General features: G+C 54.0%; 1 protein-coding gene across 1 annotated transcript in view; it reads right to left on the reverse strand.

The window, feature by feature from the left end:
- Positions 1-1,381: 1,381 nt before the first annotated feature.
- Positions 1,382-21,575, reverse strand: part of LOC116938318 (N-alpha-acetyltransferase 25, NatB auxiliary subunit-like) — a 30,758-nt gene continuing 10,564 nt past the window's right edge. Inside the window, exons 3-7 of the mRNA XM_076057717.1 lie at positions 17,984-18,122; positions 7,485-7,603; positions 5,608-5,682; positions 4,269-4,376; positions 1,382-1,531 (exon numbers count right to left, since the gene is read on the reverse strand). Of these exons, the coding sequence (XP_075913832.1) occupies positions 1,397-1,531; positions 4,269-4,376; positions 5,608-5,682; positions 7,485-7,603; positions 17,984-18,122 (576 nt within the window). The 3' untranslated portion in view covers positions 1,382-1,396. The remainder of the gene's footprint in view (positions 1,532-4,268; positions 4,377-5,607; positions 5,683-7,484; positions 7,604-17,983; positions 18,123-21,575) is intronic.

Consider the following 21,575-nt stretch of genomic DNA (forward strand, 5'->3'; position numbering starts at 1 on the left):
CACCAACTCACTCACCAACTCACTCACCCACTCACCCACTCACTCACCCACTCACTCACCCACCCACCCACTCACTCACTCACTCACCCACTCACTCACTCACCCACCCACTCACTCACCCACTCACCCACTCACTCACCCACTCACCCACTCACTCACTCACCCACTCACTCACCCACTCACCCACTCACTCACCCACTCACCCACTCACTCACTCACCCCACTCATCCACTCACTCACTCACCCACTCATCCACTCACTCACCCACTCACTCACTCACCCACTCACACACTCACCCACTCACTCACCCACTCACTCACTCACCCACTCACTCACCCACTCACCCACCCACTCACTCACTCACTCACCCACTCACCCACCCACTCACCCACTCACTCACTCACCCACTCACTCACCCACTCACTCACCCACTCACTCACCAACTCACTCACCCACTCACTCACTCACCAACTCACCCACTCACTCACCCACCCACTCACTCACTCACTCACCAACTCACCCACTCACACACTCACCCACTCACCCACTCACTCACTCACCCACTCACTCACCCACTCACCCACTCACTCACACACTCACCCACTCACTCACACACTCACTCACCCACTCACCCACTCACTCACTCACCAACCCACTCACCCACTCACTCACCCACTCACCCACTCACTCACTCACTCACCCACTCACCCACTCACTCACCCACTCACTCACCCACTCACTCACCCACTCACCCACTCACTCACTCACCCACTCACACATTCACCCACTCACACACTCACCCACTCACCAACTCACTCACCCACTCACTCACCCACTCACCCACTCACTCACCCACTCACCCACTCACTCACCCACTCACTCACTCACCCACTCACACATTCACCCACTCACACACTCACCCACTCACCAACTCACTCACCCACTCACCAACCCACTCACCAACTCACTCACCAACTCACTCACCCACTCACTCACTCACACACTCACCCACTCACTCACCCACTCACCAACTCACTCACCCACTCACCCACTCACTCACCCACTCACTCACCCACTCACTCACCAACTCACTCACCAACTCACTCACCAACTCACTCACCAACTCACTCACCCACTCACCCACCCACTCACCCACTCACTCACCCACTCACTCACCCACTCACTCACCCACTCACCCACTCACTCACTCACTCACACACTCACCCACTCACCCACCAACTCACTCACCCACTCACTCACTCACCCACTCACTCACTCACCCACTCACCCACTCACTCACCCACTCACTCACCCACTCACTCACTCACCCACTCACCCACTCACTCACTCACCCACTCACTCACCCACTCACTCACCCACTCACTCACTCACCCACTCACTCACTCACCCACTCACTCACCCACTCACTCACCCACTCACTCACCCCCTCACCTCCCAGGCTGCCCTTGATAAGCTGCAGTGCAGCTTCATGTTTGTTGAGGAGGTCCAAAATGAGGAGGTAAAGCTGCACCTACACAGACAAAGATCCCCCAGGTAGCCTTAGCAGTGATGTAGGGGCAAGTGCTGTGAGTAGCAAGTAGCAGCCCCTACACACAGACAAAGATCCCCCAGGTAGCCTTAGCAGTGATGTAGGGGCAAGTGCTGTGAGTAGCAAGTAGCAGCCCCTACACACAGACAAAGATCCCCCAGGTAGCCTTAGCAGTGATGTAGGGGCAAGTGCTGTGAGTAGCAAGTAGCAGCCCCTACACACAGACAAAGATCCCCCAGGTAGCCTTAGCAGTGATGTAGGGGCAAGTGCTGTGAGTAGCGAGTAGCTGCACCTACACAGACAAAGATCCCCCAGGTAGCCTTAGCAGTGATGTAGGGGCAAGTGCTGTGAGTAGCGAGTAGCTGCACCTACACAGACAAAGATCCCCCAGGTAGCCTTAGCAGTGATGTAGGGGCAAGTGCCGTTAGTAGCGAGTAGCAGCACCTACACACACAGACAAAGATCCCCCAGGTAGCCTTAGCAGTGATGTAGGGGCAAGTGTTGTTAGTAGCGAATAGCTGCACCTACACAGACAAAGATCCCCCAGGTAGCCTTAGCAGTGATGTAGGGGCAAGTGCTGTTAGTAGCGAGTAGCTGCACCTACACACACAGACAAAGATCCCCCAGGTAGCCTTAGCAGTGATGTAGGGGCAAGTGCTGTTAGTAGCGAGTAGCTGCACCTACACAGACAAAGATCCCCCAGGTAGCCTCTAGCAGGCTGTAGGGGCAAGTGCTGTTAGTAGCGAGTAGCAGCACCTACATACAGACAAAGATCCCCCAGGTAGCCTTAGCAGTGATGTAGGGGCAAGTGCTGCTAGTAGCGAGTAGCAGCACCTACACACATACAGAGGGGGTGGCTGGCTACCAGCACCACGCCCGGCCGCCTTTGTCTCTCCCCCAGTGCTGGCGATGTTCACTACACACCACAGCTACACCAGGTAGCACTCAGTTGAGGCTGAGTCGACCTAGGGGAAGCCCAGGAGCGGTTCAGATCATCGCTGTCACTGGTGGTGGCCGTGAGCGGGAATCGAACCCAGGTCACCGTTCACGATGGCCGTGTAGCTGGGTAGCTGGCTGGGTAGCTGAGTAGCTGGCTGGGTAGCTGGGTGGGTAGCTGGCTGGGTAGCTGGGTAGCTGGCTGGGTAGCTAACTGGGTAGCTGGCTGGGTAACTGGGTAGCTGGCTGGGTAGCTGGGTAGCTGGCTGGGTAGCTAACTGGGTAGCTGGCTGGGTAACTGGGTAGCTGGCTGGGTAGCTGGGTAGCTGGCTGGGTAGCTAACTGGGTAGCTGGCTGGGTAGCTGGCTGGGTAGCTGGCTGGGTAGCTGGCAAGGTAGCTGGCAGGGTAGCTGGCTGAGTAGCTGGCAGGGTAGCTGGGTAGCTGGCTGGGTAGCTGGCTGGGTAGCTGGCTGGGTAGCTGGCTGGGTAGCTGGCTGGGTAGCTGGCTGGGTAGCTGGCTGGGTAGCTGGCTGGGTAGCTGGCTGGGTAGCTGGCAGGGTAGCTGGGTAGCTGGCTGGGTAGCTGGCAGGGTAGCTGGCTGGGTAGCTGGCTGGGTAGCTGGCAGGGTAGCTGGCAGGGTAGCTGGCAGGGTAGCTGGGTAGCTGGCTGGGTAGCTGGCAGGGTAGCTGGCTGGGTAGCTGGCTGGGTAGCTGGCAGGGTAGCTGGCTGGGTAGCTGGCAAGGTAGCTGGCAGGGTAGCTGGCAGGGTAGCTGGCTGAGTAGCTGGCAGGGTAGCTGGCAGGGTAGCTGGCAGGGTAGCTGGCAGGGTAGCTGGCTGGGTAGCTGACAGGGTAGCTGGCAGGGTAGCTGGCTGGGTAGCTGGCAAGGTAGCTGGCAGGGTAGCTGGGTAGCTGGCTGGGTAGCTGGCAGGGTAGCTGGGTAGCTGGCTGGGTAGCTGGCTGGGTAGCTGGCTGGGTAGCTGGCAAGGTAGCTGGCAGGGTAGCTGGCAGGGTAGCTGGCTGAGTAGCTGGCTGGGTAGCTGGCAGGGTAGCTGGCAGGGTAGCTGGCAGGGTAGCTGGCTGGGTAGCTGACAGGGTAGCTGGCAGGGTAGCTGGCTGGGTATCTGGCAGGGTGGCTGGGTAGCTGGCAGGGTAGCTGGGTAGCTGGCTGGGTAGCTGGCAGGGTAGCTGGCTGGGTAGCTGGCAAGGTAGCTGGCTGGGTAGCTGGCTGAATAGCTGGGTAGCTGGGTAGCTGGCTGGGTAGCTGGGTAGCTGACTGGGTAGCTGGCCGGGTAACTGGCTGGGTAACTGGCTGGGTAGCTGGCTGGGTAGCTGGGTAGCTGACAGGGTAGCTGGCAGGGTAGCTGGCTGGGTAGCTGGCTAGGTAGCTGGCTGGGTAGCTGGCTGGGTATCTGGGTAGCTGGCTGGGTAGCTGGCTGGGTAGCTGGGTAGCTGGCTGGGTATCTGGCTGGGTATCTGGGTAGTTGGCTGGGTATCTGGGTAGCTGGCTGGGTAGCTGGCTGGGTAGCTGGGTAGCTGGGTAGCTGGCTGGGTAGCTGGCTGGGTAGCTGGCAGGGTAGCTGGCAAGGTAGCTGGCTGGGTAACTGGGTAGCTGGCTGGGTAGCTGGCTGGGTAGCTGGCAAGGTAGCTGGCTGGGTAGCTGGCAAGGTAGCTGGGTAGCTGGGTAGCTGGCTGGGTAGCTGGGTAGCTGGCTGGGTAGCTGGCTGGGTATCTGGGTAGTTGGCTGGGTATCTGGGTAGCTGGCTAAGTAGCTGTCTGGTTCACCTCTGCCTCTGCTTCGATGCGATTCTCCGTCACCATCTTGAGCACCATCCTCTCAGCCAGGGGCAGGAACATCGTGGTGGCCAGCTGACTCCCACCCACCGAGAGAGCCTGCACCACCACCATCACCACCACCATCACCACCATCACCACCACCATCACCACCATCACCACCACCACCACCATCACCACCATCACCACCATCACCATCACCACCACCACCACCACCACCACCATCATCATCACCATCATCATCACCACCACCACCATCACCATCATCACCACCATCACCACCACCATCACCACCACCACCATCATCACCACCACCACCATCATCACCATCACCACCACCATCACCACACCATCACCACCACCATCACCACCATCACCACCATAATCACCACCATAATCACCACCACCATCATCACCATCACCACCACCATCACCATCATCACCACCATCACCACCATCATCACCATCATCATCATCACCATCACCACCATCACAACCACTATCACCACCACCATCACCATCACCACCACCATCACCACCATCACCACTATCACGATTATCACCACCATCACCACCACCACCATCACCACCATCACCACCATCACCATCACCACCATCACCACCATCATCACCACCACCATCACCACCATCACCACCATAATCACCACCATAATCACCACCATAATCACCACCACCATCATCACCATCACCACCACCATCACCATCACCACCATCACCACCACTATCACCACCACCATCACCATCATCACCACCATCACCATCATCATCACCATCACCACCACCATCATCACCACCATCACCACTATCACGACTATCACCACCATCACCACCACCACCATCACCACCATCACCACCATCATCAGCTGTGTGTGTAGCTGTGTAGCTGTGTGTGTAGCTGTGTGTGTAGCTGTGTGTGTAGCTGTGTAGCTGTGTGTGTAGCTGTGTGTGTAGCTGTGTAGCTGTGTGTGTAGCTGTGTGTAGCTGTGTGTGTAGCTGTGTAGCTGTGTGTGTAGCTGTGTAGCTCCGTGTGTAGCTGTGTAGCTGTGTGTGTAGCTGTGTGTAGTGTTGTGTGTGTAGCTGTGTGTAGCTGTGTGTGTAGCTGTGTGTGTAGCTGTGTGTGTAGCTGTGTATGTAGCTGTGTGTGTAGCTGTGTGTGTAGCTGTATAGCTGTGTGTGTAGCTGTGTGTAGCTGTGTGTGTAGCTGTGTGTGTAGCTGTGTGTGTAGCTGTGTGTGTAGCTGTGTGTGTAGCTGTGTAGCTGTGTGTGTAGCTGTGTAGCTGTGTGTGTAGCTGTGTGTGTAGCTGGCTACCTGCATGACGACACTCATGACAGCCCAGAAGTAATACGGATTCTTCGGGGTCACCTTATAGAGAGCCATCGCCGCCTAAACAACAACATCAACAACAACATCAACAACATCAACAACATCAACAACATCAACAACATCAACAACAACATCAACAACAACAACAACATCAACAACATCAACATCATCAACATCAACAACAACATCAACAACATCAACAACAACATCAACAACATCAACAACATCAACAACAACATCAACAACAACATCAACAACATCAACAACATCAACAACAACATCAACAACATCAACAACATCATCAACAACAACATCAACAACATCAACAACAACATCAACAACAACATCAACAACAACATCAACAACATCAACAACAACATCAACAACATCAACAACATCAACAATGACATCAACAACATCAACAACAACATCAACAACAACATCAACAACATCAACATCAACAAGAACATCAACAACAACATCAACAACAACAACATCATCAACAAGAACATCAACAACAACATCAACAACAACATCAACAACAACACCATCAACACCACCACCAACAACATCAACAACATCAACAACAACACCATCAACAACAACACCATCACCAACAACATCACCAACAACATCACCAACAACATCACCAACAACATCACCAACATCAACATCACCAACAACATCACCAACAACATCACCAACAACATCACCAACAACATCACCAACAACATCACCAACATCAACATCACCAACATCAACATCACCAACAACATCACCAACAACATCACCAACAACATCACCAACAACATCACCAACATCAACATCACCAACATCAACATCACCAACAACATCACCAACAACATCACCAACAACATCATCAACAACATCACCAACAACATCACCAACATCAACATCACCAACAACATCACCAACAACACCATCAACAACAACACCATCACCAACAACATCACCAACAACATCACCAACAACATCACCAACAACATCACCAACAACATCACCAACAACATCACCAACAACATCACCAACAACATCACCAACAACATCACCACCATCATCACCAGCATCACCACCATCATCACCAACATCATCACCAACATCACCAACATCATCACCAACATCAGCAGCAGCACCATCATCACCATCATCACCAACATCACCATCATCATCACCAACATCACCATCAACATCACCAACATCACCAACAACACCAACAACAACATCACCAACAACATCACCAACAACATCATCAACAACATCACCAACAACATCACCAACAACATCACCAACAACATCACCACCATCATCACCAACATCATCACCAACATCATCACCAACATCATCACCAACATCACCAACATCATCACCAACATCAGCAGCAGCACCATCATCACCATCATCACCAACATTATCATCGTCATCATCATCATCATGATGATGATGAATCTGTTGGTGTTGATGGTGGCGATGATGATGCTGATAATGATGATGTAGCTGATGATGATGTAGCTGATGATGATGTAGCTGATGATGATGTAGCTGATGATGATGTAACTGATGATGATGACGATGATGATGACGATGATGACGACGATGATGACGTTGATGACGATGACAACGATGATGACGACGACGATGACGATGATGATGACGATGATGACGATGATGACGACGATGACGACGATGACGACGATGATGACGATGATGACGACGATGATGACGATGATGACGATGATGACGACGACGACGATGATGATGACGATGACGACGATGATGACGATGATGACGACGATGACGATGACGACGAGGTGACCAGGGCTGTGTCTGCAGAGTCTCCGTACGTGCTGCATCTTCTTGTACTCCCCGATGCGCACGTAGGCCATGAAGAGGTGGGCCTGATGGTCCTCGTTAGCCGGGAACTTTCTCACCGCAGACTCGTACAGCTTCATCACCAGCTCGGCTGCTCACCCGGTGAGGAGGGGTGAGGAGACACGGGGGGTGGTGGTGAGTAGTGGTGTAAGGGGAAGGTGAGTGACTGGGTGAGTGACTAGGTGAGTGACTAGGTGAGTGACTAGGTGACTAGGTGAGTGTCTAGGTGAGTGACTGGGTGTCTGGGTGAGTGACTGGGTGAGTGACTAGGTGAGTGACTAGGTGAGTGTCTGGGTGAGTGTCTGGGTGAGTGACTAGGTGAGTGACTGGGTGAGTGACTGGCTGAGTGACAAGGTGAGTGTCTGGGTGAGTGACTAGGTGAGTGACTAGGTGAGTGACTAGGTGACTAGGTGAGTGACTAGGTGAGTGTCTAGGTGAGTGACTGGGTGTCTGGGTGAGTGACTGGGTGAGTGACTAGGTGAGTGACTAGGTGAGTGTCTGGGTGAGTGTCTGGGTGAGTGACTAGGTGAGTGACTGGGTGAGTGACTGGCTGAGTGACAAGGTGAGTGTCTGGGTGAGTGACTAGGTGAGTGACTAGGTGAGTGACTAGGTGACTAGGTGAGTGACTAGGTGAGTGTCTAGGTGAGTGACTGGGTGTCTGGGTGAGTGACTGGGTGAGTGACTAGGTGAGTGACTAGGTGAGTGACTAGGTGACTAGGTGAGTGACTAGGTGAGTGTCTAGGTGAGTGACTGGGTGTCTGGGTGAGTGACTGGGTGAGTGACTAGGTGAGTGACTAGGTGAGTGTCTGGGTGAGTGTCTGGGTGAGTGACTAGGTGAGTGACTGGGTGAGTGACTGGCTGAGTGACAAGGTGAGTGTCTGGGTGAGTGACTAGGTGAGTGACTAGGTGAGTGACTAGGTGACTAGGTGAGTGACTAGGTGAGTGTCTAGGTGAGTGACTGGGTGTCTGGGTGAGTGACTGGGTGAGTGACTAGGTGAGTGACTAGGTGAGTGACTAGGTGACTAGGTGAGTGACTAGGTGAGTGTCTAGGTGAGTGACTGGGTGTCTGGGTGAGTGACTGGGTGAGTGACTAGGTGAGTGACTAGGTGAGTGTCTGGGTGAGTGTCTGGGTGAGTGACTAGGTGAGTGACTGGGTGAGTGACTGGCTGAGTGACAAGGTGAGTGACTGGGTGAGTGACTGGGTGAGTGACTGGCTGAGTGACAAGGTGAGTGACTGGGTGAGTGTCTGGGTGAGTGACTAGGTGAGTGACTGGGTGAGTGACTGGCTGAGTGACAAGGTGAGTGACTAGGTGAGTGACTAGGTGACTAGGTGAGTGACTAGGTGAGTGTCTAGGTGAGTGACTGGGTGTCTGGGTGAGTGACTGGGTGAGTGACTAGGTGAGTGACTAGGTGAGTGTCTGGGTGAGTGTCTGGGTGAGTGACTAGGTGAGTGACTGGGTGAGTGACTGGCTGAGTGACAAGGTGAGTGACTGGGTGAGTGACTGGGTGAGTGACTGGCTGAGTGACAAGGTGAGTGACTGGGTGAGTGTCTGGGTGAGTGACTAGGTGAGTGACTGGGTGAGTGACTGGCTGAGTGACAAGGTGAGTGACTGGGTGAGTGACTGGCTGAGTGACAAGGTGAGTGACTGGGTGAGTGACTGGGTGAGTGACTGGGTGAGTGACTGGGTGAGTGACAAGGTGAGTGACTGGGTGAGTGACTGGCTGAGTGACAAGGTGAGTGACTGGGTGAGTGACTGGGTGAGTGACTGGGTGAGTGACTGGGTGAGTGTCTGGGTGAGTGACTAGGTGAGTGACTAGGTGAGTGACTAGGTGAGTATCTGAGTGAGTGACTAGGTGAGTGACTAGGTGAGTGACTAGGTGAGTGACTGGGTGAGTGACTAGGTGAGTGTCTAGGTGAGTGACTAGGTGAGTGACTAGGTGAGTGTCTAGGTGAGTGACTGGGTGAGTGACTGGTTGAGTGACTAGGTGAGTGACTAGGTGAGTGACTGGGTGAGTGACTGGCTGAGTGACTGGGTGAGTGTCTAGGTGAGTGACTGGGTGAGTGACTGGCTGATTGACTAGGTGAGTGTCTAGGTGAGTGACTGGGTGAGTGACTGGGTGAGTGACTAGGTGTCTAGGTGAGTGACTGGGTGAGTGACTGGGTGAGTGACTGGGTGAGTGTCTAGGTGAGTGACTGGCTGAGTGACTAAGTGAGTGTCTAGGTGAGTGACTGGGTGAGTGACTAGGTGAGTGACTGGGTGAGTGTCTAGGTGAGTGACTGGCTGAGTGACTAAGTGAGTGTCTAGGTGAGTGACTGGGTGAGTGACTAGGTGAGTGACTAGGTGAGTGACTGGGTGAGTGACTGGGTGAGTGACTAGGTGAGTGTCTAGGTGAGTGACTGGCTGAGTGACTAAGTGAGTGTCTAGGTGAGTGACTGGGTAAGTGACTAGGTGAGTGACTGGGTGAGTGACTGGGTGAGTGTCTAGGTGAGTGACTGGGTGAGTGACTGGGTGAGTGTCTAGGTGAGTGACTGGGTGAGTGACTAGGTGAGTGTCTAGGTGAGTGACTGGCTGAATGACTAAGTGAGTGTCTAGGTGAGTGACTGGGTGAGTGACTAGGTGAGTGACTGGGTGAGTGACTGGGTGAGTGTCTGGGTGAGTGTCTAAGAGAGTGACTGAGTGTCTGGGTGAGTGACTGGGTGAGTGTCTGGGTGAGTGACTGGGTGAGTGACTGGGTGAGTGACTAGGTGAGTGACTAGGTGAGTGACTGGGTGAGTGACTGGGTGACTGGGTGAGTGTCTAGGTGAGTGACTAGGTGAGTGACTGGGTGAGTGTCTAGGTGAGTGACTGGTGAGTGACTGGGTGAGTGACTGGTGAGTGACTGGGTGAGTGTCTAGGTGAGTGACTGGGTGACTAGGTGAGTGACTAGGTGAGTGACTAGGTGAGTGACTAGGTGACTAGGTGAGTGACTAGGTGAGTGTCTAGGTGAGTGACTGGGTGTCTGGGTGAGTGACTGGGTGAGTGACTAGGTGAGTGACTAGGTGAGTGTCTGGGTGAGTGTCTGGGTGAGTGTCTGGGTGAGTGACTAGGTGAGTGACTGGGTGAGTGACTGGCTGAGTGACAAGTTGAGTGACTGGGTGAGTGACTAGGTGAGTGACTGGGTGAGTGACTAGGTGAGTGACTAGGTGAGTGACTAGGTGAGTGACTAGGTGAGTGTCTAGGTGAGTGACTAGGTGAGTGACTAGGTGAGTGACTAGGTGAGTGACTGAGTGACTAGGTGAGTGACTGGGTGAGTGACTGGGTGAGTGACTAGGTGAGTGACTAAATGAGTGACTAGGTGAGTGACTAGGTGAGTGACTGGGTGAGTGACTGGGTGAGTGACTAGTTGAGTGACTAGGTGAGTGACTAGGTGAGTGACTAGGTGAGTGACTAGGTGAGTGACTGGCTGAGTGACTAGGTGAGTGACTAGGTGAGTGTCTAGGTGAGTGACTGGGTGAGTGACTGAGTGACTGGGTGAGTGACTAGGTGAGTGACTGGGTGAGTGACTGGGTGAGTGACTAGTTGAGTGACTAGGTGAGTGACTAGGTGAGTGACTAGGTGAGTGACTGGCTGAGTGACTAGGTGAGTGCCTAGGTGAGTGACTGGGTGAGTGACTAGGTGAGTGACTGGGTGTCTAGGTGAGTGACTAGGTGAGTGACTAGGTGAGTGACTAGGTGAGTGACTGGGTGAGTGACTAGGTGAGTGACTAGGTGTCTAGGTGAGTGACTAGGTGAGTGACTAGGTGAGTGACTAGGTGAGTGACTGGGTGAGTGACTGGGTGAGTGACTGGGTGAGTGTCTAGGTGAGTGACTAGGTGAGTGACTGGGTGAGTGACTAGGTGAGTGACTGGGTGAGTGACTAGGTGAGTGTCTAGGTGAGTGACTAGGTGAGTGACTAGGTGAGTGACTGGGTGAGTGACTGGGTGAGTGACTAGGTGAGTGTCTAGGTGAGTGACTAGGTGAGTGACTGGGTGAGTGACTAGGTGAGTGACTAAGTGAGTGTCTAGGTGAGTGACTGGGTGAGTGACTAGGTGAGTGACTAGGTGAGTGACTGGGTGAGTGACTGGGTGAGTGACTAGGTGAGTGTCTAGGTGAGTGACTGGCTGAGTGACTAAGTGAGTGTCTAGGTGAGTGACTGGGTAAGTGACTAGGTGAGTGACTGGGTGAGTGACTGGGTGAGTGTCTAGGTGAGTGACTGGGTGAGTGACTGGGTGAGTGTCTAGGTGAGTGACTGGGTGAGTGACTAGGTGAGTGTCTAGGTGAGTGACTGGCTGAATGACTAAGTGAGTGTCTAGGTGAGTGACTGGGTGAGTGACTAGGTGAGTGACTGGGTGAGTGACTGGGTGAGTGTCTGGGTGAGTGTCTAAGAGAGTGACTGAGTGTCTGGGTGAGTGACTGGGTGAGTGTCTGGGTGAGTGACTGGGTGAGTGACTGGGTGAGTGACTAGGTGAGTGACTAGGTGAGTGACTGGGTGAGTGACTGGGTGACTGGGTGAGTGTCTAGGTGAGTGACTAGGTGAGTGACTGGGTGAGTGTCTAGGTGAGTGACTGGTGAGTGACTGGGTGAGTGACTGGTGAGTGACTGGGTGAGTGTCTAGGTGAGTGACTGGGTGACTAGGTGAGTGACTAGGTGAGTGACTAGGTGAGTGACTAGGTGACTAGGTGAGTGACTAGGTGAGTGTCTAGGTGAGTGACTGGGTGTCTGGGTGAGTGACTGGGTGAGTGACTAGGTGAGTGACTAGGTGAGTGTCTGGGTGAGTGTCTGGGTGAGTGTCTGGGTGAGTGACTAGGTGAGTGACTGGGTGAGTGACTGGCTGAGTGACAAGTTGAGTGACTGGGTGAGTGACTAGGTGAGTGACTGGGTGAGTGACTAGGTGAGTGACTAGGTGAGTGACTAGGTGAGTGACTAGGTGAGTGTCTAGGTGAGTGACTAGGTGAGTGACTAGGTGAGTGACTAGGTGAGTGACTGAGTGACTAGGTGAGTGACTGGGTGAGTGACTGGGTGAGTGACTAGGTGAGTGACTAAATGAGTGACTAGGTGAGTGACTAGGTGAGTGACTGGGTGAGTGACTGGGTGAGTGACTAGTTGAGTGACTAGGTGAGTGACTAGGTGAGTGACTAGGTGAGTGACTAGGTGAGTGACTGGCTGAGTGACTAGGTGAGTGACTAGGTGAGTGTCTAGGTGAGTGACTGGGTGAGTGACTGAGTGACTGGGTGAGTGACTAGGTGAGTGACTGGGTGAGTGACTGGGTGAGTGACTAGTTGAGTGACTAGGTGAGTGACTAGGTGAGTGACTAGGTGAGTGACTGGCTGAGTGACTAGGTGAGTGCCTAGGTGAGTGACTGGGTGAGTGACTAGGTGAGTGACTGGGTGTCTAGGTGAGTGACTAGGTGAGTGACTAGGTGAGTGACTAGGTGAGTGACTGGGTGAGTGACTAGGTGAGTGACTAGGTGTCTAGGTGAGTGACTAGGTGAGTGACTAGGTGAGTGACTAGGTGAGTGACTGGGTGAGTGACTGGGTGAGTGACTGGGTGAGTGTCTAGGTGAGTGACTAGGTGAGTGACTGGGTGAGTGACTAGGTGAGTGACTGGGTGAGTGACTAGGTGAGTGTCTAGGTGAGTGACTAGGTGAGTGACTAGGTGAGTGACTAGGTGAGTGACTAGGTGAGTGACTAGGTGAGTGACTGGGTGAGTGACTGGGTGAGTGTCTAGGTGAGTGACTAGGTGAGTGACTGGGTGAGTGTCTAGGTGAGTGACTAGGTGAGTGTCCAGGTGAGTGACTAGGTGTCTAGGTGAGTGACTAGGTGAGTGTCTGGGTGAGTGTCTGGCTGAGTGACTAGGTGAGTGTCTAGGTGAGTGACTAGGTGTCTAGGTGAGTGACTAGGTGAGTGACTGGGTGAGTGACTAGGTGAGTGACTGGGTGAGTGACTGGGTGAGTGACTGGGTGAGTGACTAGGTGAGTGACTGGGTGAGTGACTAGGTGAGTGACTAGGTGACTAGGTGAGTGACTAGGTGAGTGTCTAGGTGAGTGACTGGGTGTCTGGGTGAGTGACTGGGTGAGTGACTAGGTGAGTGACTAGGTGACTAGGTGAGTGTCTAGGTGAGTGACTGGGTGTCTGGGTGAGTGACTGGGTGAGTGACTAGGTGAGTGACTAGGTGAGTGTCTGGGTGAGTGTCTGGGTGAGTGACTAGGTGAGTGACTGGGTGAGTGACTGGCTGAGTGACAAGGTGAGTGTCTGGGTGAGTGACTAGGTGAGTGACTAGGTGAGTGACTAGGTGACTAGGTGAGTGACTAGGTGAGTGTCTAGGTGAGTGACTGGGTGTCTGGGTGAGTGACTGGGTGAGTGACTAGGTGAGTGACTAGGTGAGTGTCTGGGTGAGTGTCTGGGTGAGTGACTAGGTGAGTGACTGGGTGAGTGACTGGCTGAGTGACAAGGTGAGTGTCTGGGTGAGTGACTAGGTGAGTGACTAGGTGAGTGACTAGGTGACTAGGTGAGTGACTAGGTGAGTGTCTAGGTGAGTGACTGGGTGTCTGGGTGAGTGACTGGGTGAGTGACTAGGTGAGTGACTAGGTGAGTGACTAGGTGACTAGGTGAGTGACTAGGTGAGTGTCTAGGTGAGTGACTGGGTGTCTGGGTGAGTGACTGGGTGAGTGACTAGGTGAGTGACTAGGTGAGTGTCTGGGTGAGTGTCTGGGTGAGTGACTAGGTGAGTGACTGGGTGAGTGACTGGCTGAGTGACAAGGTGAGTGTCTGGGTGAGTGACTAGGTGAGTGACTAGGTGAGTGACTAGGTGACTAGGTGAGTGACTAGGTGAGTGTCTAGGTGAGTGACTGGGTGTCTGGGTGAGTGACTGGGTGAGTGACTAGGTGAGTGACTAGGTGAGTGACTAGGTGACTAGGTGAGTGACTAGGTGAGTGTCTAGGTGAGTGACTGGGTGTCTGGGTGAGTGACTGGGTGAGTGACTAGGTGAGTGACTAGGTGAGTGTCTGGGTGAGTGTCTGGGTGAGTGACTAGGTGAGTGACTGGGTGAGTGACTGGCTGAGTGACAAGGTGAGTGACTGGGTGAGTGACTGGGTGAGTGACTGGCTGAGTGACAAGGTGAGTGACTGGGTGAGTGTCTGGGTGAGTGACTAGGTGAGTGACTGGGTGAGTGACTGGCTGAGTGACAAGGTGAGTGACTAGGTGAGTGACTAGGTGACTAGGTGAGTGACTAGGTGAGTGTCTAGGTGAGTGACTGGGTGTCTGGGTGAGTGACTGGGTGAGTGACTAGGTGAGTGACTAGGTGAGTGTCTGGGTGAGTGTCTGGGTGAGTGACTAGGTGAGTGACTGGGTGAGTGACTGGCTGAGTGACAAGGTGAGTGACTGGGTGAGTGACTGGGTGAGTGACTGGCTGAGTGACAAGGTGAGTGACTGGGTGAGTGTCTGGGTGAGTGACTAGGTGAGTGACTGGGTGAGTGACTGGCTGAGTGACAAGGTGAGTGACTGGGTGAGTGACTGGCTGAGTGACAAGGTGAGTGACTGGGTGAGTGACTGGGTGAGTGACTGGGTGAGTGACTGGGTGAGTGACAAGGTGAGTGACTGGGTGAGTGACTGGCTGAGTGACAAGGTGAGTGACTGGGTGAGTGACTGGGTGAGTGACTGGGTGAGTGACTGGGTGAGTGTCTGGGTGAGTGACTAGGTGAGTGACTAGGTGAGTGACTAGGTGAGTATCTGAGTGAGTGACTAGGTGAGTGACTAGGTGAGTGACTAGGTGAGTGACTGGGTGAGTGACTAGGTGAGTGTCTAGGTGAGTGACTAGGTGAGTGACTAGGTGAGTGTCTAGGTGAGTGACTGGGTGAGTGACTGGTTGAGTGACTAGGTGAGTGACTAGGTGAGTGACTGGGTGAGTGACTGGCTGAGTGACTGGGTGAGTGTCTAGGTGAGTGACTGGGTGAGTGACTGGCTGATTGACTAGGTGAGTGTCTAGGTGAGTGACTGGGTGAGTGACTGGGTGAGTGACTAGGTGTCTAGGTGAGTGACTGGGTGAGTGACTGGGTGAGTGACTGGGTGAGTGTCTAGGTGAGTGACTGGCTGAGTGACTAAGTGAGTGTCTAGGTGAGTGACTGGGTGAGTGACTAGGTGAGTGACTGGGTGAGTGTCTAGGTGAGTGACTGGCTGAGTGACTAAGTGAGTGTCTAGGTGAGTGACTGGGTGAGTGACTAGGTGAGTGACTAGGTGAGTGACTGGGTGAGTGACTGGGTGAGTGACTAGGTGAGTGTCTAGGTGAGTGACTGGCTGAGTGACTAAGTGAGTGTCTAGGTGAGTGACTGGGTAAGTGACTAGGTGAGTGACTGGGTGAGTGACTGGGTGAGTGTCTAGGTGAGTGACTGGGTGAGTGACTGGGTGAGTGTCTAGGTGAGTGACTGGGTGAGTGACTAGGTGAGTGTCTAGGTGAGTGACTGGCTGAATGACTAAGTGAGTGTCTAGGTGAGTGACTGGGTGAGTGACTAGGTGAGTGACTGGGTGAGTGACTGGGTGAGTGTCTGGGTGAGTGTCTAAGAGAGTGACTGAGTGTCTGGGTGAGTGACTGGGTGAGTGTCTGGGTGAGTGACTGGGTGAGTGACTGGGTGAGTGACTAGGTGAGTGACTAGGTGAGTGACTGGGTGAGTGACTGGGTGACTGGGTGACTGGGTGAGTGTCTAGGTGAGTGACTAGGTGAGTGACTGGGTGAGTGTCTAGGTGAGTGACTGGTGAGTGACTGGGTGAGTGACTGGTGAGTGACTGGGTGAGTGTCTAGGTGAGTGACTGGGTGACTAGGTGAGTGACTAGGTGAGTGACTAGGTGAGTGACTAGGTGACTAGGTGAGTGACTAGGTGAGTGTCTAGGTGAGTGACTGGGTGTCTGGGTGAGTGACTGGGTGAGTGACTAGGTGAGTGACTAGGTGAGTGTCTGGGTGAGTGTCTGGGTGAGTGTCTGGGTGAGTGACTAGGTGAGTGACTGGGTGAGTGACTGGCTGAGTGACAAGTTGAGTGACTGGGTGAGTGACTAGGTGAGTGACTGGGTGAGTGACTAGGTGAGTGACTAGGTGAGTGACTAGGTGAGTGACTAGGTGAGTGTCTAGGTGAGTGACTAGGTGAGTGACTAGGTGAGTGACTAGGTGAGTGACTGAGTGACTAGGTGAGTGACTGGGTGAGTGACTGGGTGAGTGACTAGGTGAGTGACTAAATGAGTGACTAGGTGAGTGACTAGGTGAGTGACTGGGTGAGTGACTGGGTGAGTGACTAGTTGAGTGACTAGGTGAGTGACTAGGTGAGTGACTAGGTGAGTGACTAGGTGAGTGACTGGCTGAGTGACTAGGTGAGTGACTAGGTGAGTGTCTAGGTGAGTGACTGGGTGAGTGACTGAGTGACTGGGTGAGTGACTAGGTGAGTGACTGGGTGAGTGACTGGGTGAGTGACTAGTTGAGTGACTAGGTGAGTGACTAGGTGAGTGACTAGGTGAGTGACTGGCTGAGTGACTAGGTGAGTGCCTAGGTGAGTGACTGGGTGAGTGACTAGGTGAGTGACTGGGTGTCTAGGTGAGTGACTAGGTGAGTGACTAGGTGAGTGACTAGGTGAGTGACTGGGTGAGTGACTAGGTGAGTGACTAGGTGTCTAGGTGAGTGACTAGGTGAGTGACTAGGTGAGTGACTAGGTGAGTGACTGGGTGAGTGACTGGGTGAGTGACTGGGTGAGTGTCTAGGTGAGTGACTAGGTGAGTGACTGGGTGAGTGACTAGGTGAGTGACTGGGTGAGTGACTAGGTGAGTGTCTAGGTGAGTGACTAGGTGAGTGACTAGGTGAGTGACTAGGTGAGTGACTAGGTGAGTGACTAGGTGAGTGACTGGGTGAGTGACTGGGTGAGTGTCTAGGTGAGTGACTAGGTGAGTGACTGGGTGAGTGTCTAGGTGAGTGACTAGGTGAGTGTCCAGGTGAGTGACTAGGTGTCTAGGTGAGTGACTAGGTGAGTGTCTGGGTGAGTGTCTGGCTGAGTGACTAGGTGAGTGTCTAGGTGAGTGACTAGGTGTCTAGGTGAGTGACTAGGTGAGTGACTGGGTGAGTGACTAGGTGAGTGACTGGGTGAGTGACTGGGTGAGTGACTGGGTGAGTGACTAGGTGAGTGACTGGGTGAGTGACTAGGTGAGTGTCTAGGTGAGTGACTAGGTGAGTGTCTAGGTGAGTGACTAGGTGTCTAGGTGAGTGACTAGGTGAGTGTCTGGGTGAGTGTCTGGCTGAGTGACTAGGTGAGTGTCTAGGTGAGTGACTAGGTGTCTAGGTGAGTGACTAGGTGAGTGTCTAGGTGAGTGAGTGACTGAGTGACTAGGTGAGTGTCTAGGTGAGTGACTAGGTAAGTGACTAGGTGAGTGACTAGGTGAGTGACTAGGTGAGTGTCTAGGTGAGTGACTGGGTGTCACGCACGCCGATGCATCTCCCGGTACAGGATGGTGAGTGCCTGTAGTGAGTTGTCGTCTGTCGGTTCCAGAGCAGCAACGTCACGAGCGAGGCCCAGGGCCTCATCCTGGCGGCCAAGACGCTGCAGGCCAATCGCCTTGAGCACCTGGAGGTGAGGGCAGACACTCACCAACTCGCTCACCCACTCGCTCACCAACTCGCTCACCAACTCGCTCACCCACTCAGTCACTCACTAACCCACTCACTCACCACTCACTCACCCACTCAGTCACTCACCCACTCAGTCACTCACCCAGCCACACACTAACCCACACACTCACCAACTCGCTCACCAACTCGCTCACCACTCACTCACTCAGTAACCAACTCACCAACTCGCTCACTCACTCGCTCACTCACTCGCTCGCTCACTCACTCGCTCACTCAGTCACCAACTCACCAACTCGCTCACCCACTCAGTCACTCACCCAGCCACTCACTAACCCACTCACTCACCACTCACTCACCAACTCGCTCACCAACTCGCTCACCCACTCAGTCACTCACCCAGCCACTCACTAACCCACTCACTCACCAACTCGCTCACCACTTCGCTACCACTCACTCACTCAGTCACCAACTCGCTCACCAACTTACTCACCCACTCGCTCACCCACTCGCTCACCAACTCACTCACCCACTCGCCCACCAACTCGCTCACCAACTCGCTCACCCACTCGCTCACCAACTCGCTCACCCACTCGCTCACCCACCAACTCGCTCACCAACTCGCTGACCAACTCGCTCACCCACTGACTCACCACTCACTCACCAACTCGCTCACCACTCACTCACCAACTCGCTCACCCACTCGCTCACTCACCCACTCACTCACCTACTCACTCACTCACTCACCCACTCACCCACTCACTCACTCACTCATTCACTCACCCACTCATTCACTCACCCACTCACTCACTCACCCACCCACCCACTCACTCACCTCACCCACCCACCCACTCACTCACCTCACCCACCCACCCACTCACTCACCCACCCACCCACCCACTCACTCACCCACCCACCCACTCACTCACCCACCCACCCACCCACTCACTCACCCACCCACCCACCCACCGATCCACTCACTCACTCACTGACCCAGCCACGCACGCACTCACTCACCCACTTGCTAACTCACTCACTCACTGACCCAGCCACCCACTCACCCATTCATTCACCCAGCCACTAACTCACCCACCACCTACCCTCGTGGCCCAGGTGTGTGTGTGTGTAGGTGTGTGTGTGTGTAGGTGTGTGTGTGTAGGTGTGTGTGTGTAAGTGTGTGTGTGTAGGTGTGTCCGGCAAAACAACCCCCTACCTCCTCGCGGTGCCGGACGGGCAACTCTGTCGTGGACAGCGCTGTGGGGGGAGATCCAATTTTGATTGGCTCCTCCCCTCATGGCATATGTGTCCACCACAGGGGCTAAACGGGGGCTCTGGACGGGTGCGAGGGGCTGGTAACCCCTCCACCTTCAATTAATTACCACGAAACTACGAATTAAACTGAAATATGTAACAACTAAGCTTGTGCCGGAGGCCCCGGGGGGCCAGGCGTCTATGACGTCTCCTGGCCAAACCCCAATTGGCGGAGCCAGGAGATTGAATACCTACCCTCGGGGCTACTCCAGAAACAACGAAAAGCCACTACGGTTGGCCACGTGGAATGTTCGAACGCTCACTGCAGAGGAGAGGCTGCCACTCCTCTGTCGGGAGCTGGACCGGTACCGCCTGGATCTATGCGGCATTCAGGAGGTCCGGTGGACCGGCTCTGGCTCCTGCCACCATGAGGGGTGGACAGTCCTCTACTCGGGGCAGCAGACCGCCAAACAACAGGGTGTGGGTCTTCTTTTGAACAAAAGAATGAAGGGGGCGTGGGAGCGTGGCGGTGAGGTGTGGGAAGCTGTAAGCCCCAGGCTACTTTGGGCTCGCCTTCCCATCAACCGGAGGCGAGGAATGGTGGTCGTGGTTACTTATGCCCCCACCGAAGATGAACATCCGTGGAGGGATGCAGGCAAAGCCGATGAGTCAGATGCCTTCTATGACCTCCTGTCACAGGTGCTGGCTAAAGTGGCCCCTCGGGATAGAGTCATCATGTTGGGTGACTTCAATGCCCGAGTTGGTCATGATACTGGCACCTGGTCTGGAGTGATTGGAGGGCATGGGCCAGATCAGCTCAATAACAACGGTAGGAGGCTGCTAGATTTTTGTGCAGCCCATGGGCTTGTAATTACCAACACACTGTTCCGGCATCGGCGCATCCACACAACATCATGGATGCATGCCGGGTCCAAGCAAGAACATCTGCTGGACTACATAGTGACGGACCAGCGAATGCGAGCCCATGTCCTTGACACCAGGACCTACCGTGGAGCTGATCTGCCCTCTGACCATCGACTAGTCATCTGTAAGATGCGCCGGCCATTCTTCCACTCCGGTGGTGGGTGTACACCCAGGACCCCATTCCAACCTAAAGTGGCCTGGTCTCAGTTATCTGATGAAAGTTGCAAGCGAGAATTTCATCATCGCTTGCGGCTGGGATTGGTATCGTCCCCGACTCCTCCTGATGTCGAGGGTAAATGGGCGAGGTTTAGGACTGTGACTCATGCAGCTGCAATGGCTGCTTTGGGTACGCGGTCCAGACCTCCCCAGACACCCTGGATGACAGAGGAGTTGTTCACGATGGTTGAGAAAAAGCGACAGGCCCACTGTCATCGGCTACAGAATCCCACGTCAGAGAATGAGGAGGCTTACCGCAGCCTTCGCTCGGAGGTTCGGAGAGCCGTGAGGCGCTGCAAGGATGGGTGGTGGTCGCGGGTTGCTGAGGAGATGGAGTCTGCCTCAGTGGCCCGTGATCACAAATCTCTATTTAACTCCATCAAAAAAGTAACCTGCAGCGCCACACCTATTACCATCGTTAGGGGAAAAAACGGTGATCCAATTTCCGACCCCCAGGAACAGGTTCGCAGATTTGCTGAGCATTTCTGTGAGGTCCTGGGGGAGGGAAAATCCCTCAGCCAGGAAAACATCGTGGCACAAAGTGAGGATGACCCTGCTGAGGCTGCGGTGCCTCAAATATTGGATGAAGTCACCCCCTGTGAGTGGCTGGCTGAGGTGCCATCTGCTGAGGAAGTATTGAAGGCGATACGGAGTCTGAGACCAGGAAAGGCAGCGGGCAGAGATGATCTCCCAAGCGAAATGCTGAGGGAGGGTGGCGTTTGTGCACAGACTGCCCTATATGACATCATAACAACAGTCTGGACCACTGGACGGGTTCCGCAGGATTGGAAGGATGCCCTGGTGGTCCCCCTTTTTAAGAAGGGGGACCGCACAGACTGTAACAACTACAGGGGCATCTCACTCCTCAGTGTGCCGGGAAAGGTCCTGGCAAGGATTATTCAGCATCGCCTTGCCAGGCACGCTGAGGAGAGGCTTGCGGAGCCCCAATGTGGTTTCAGGAAAGGGCGGTCCTGCACAGATGCCATATTTTCTGTCCGTCTGCTACAGCAGAGGTGTAGGGAATTCCAACAAGACCTACATCTCTGCTTTATTGACCTGG

This window comes from Petromyzon marinus, chromosome 84 (genome assembly GCF_048934315.1).
Source record: "Petromyzon marinus isolate PM22_M1 ecotype Great Lakes invasive population chromosome 84, UKy_Petmar_22M1.pri1.0, whole genome shotgun sequence".
Lineage (NCBI taxonomy): Eukaryota > Metazoa > Chordata > Hyperoartia > Petromyzontiformes > Petromyzontidae > Petromyzon > Petromyzon marinus.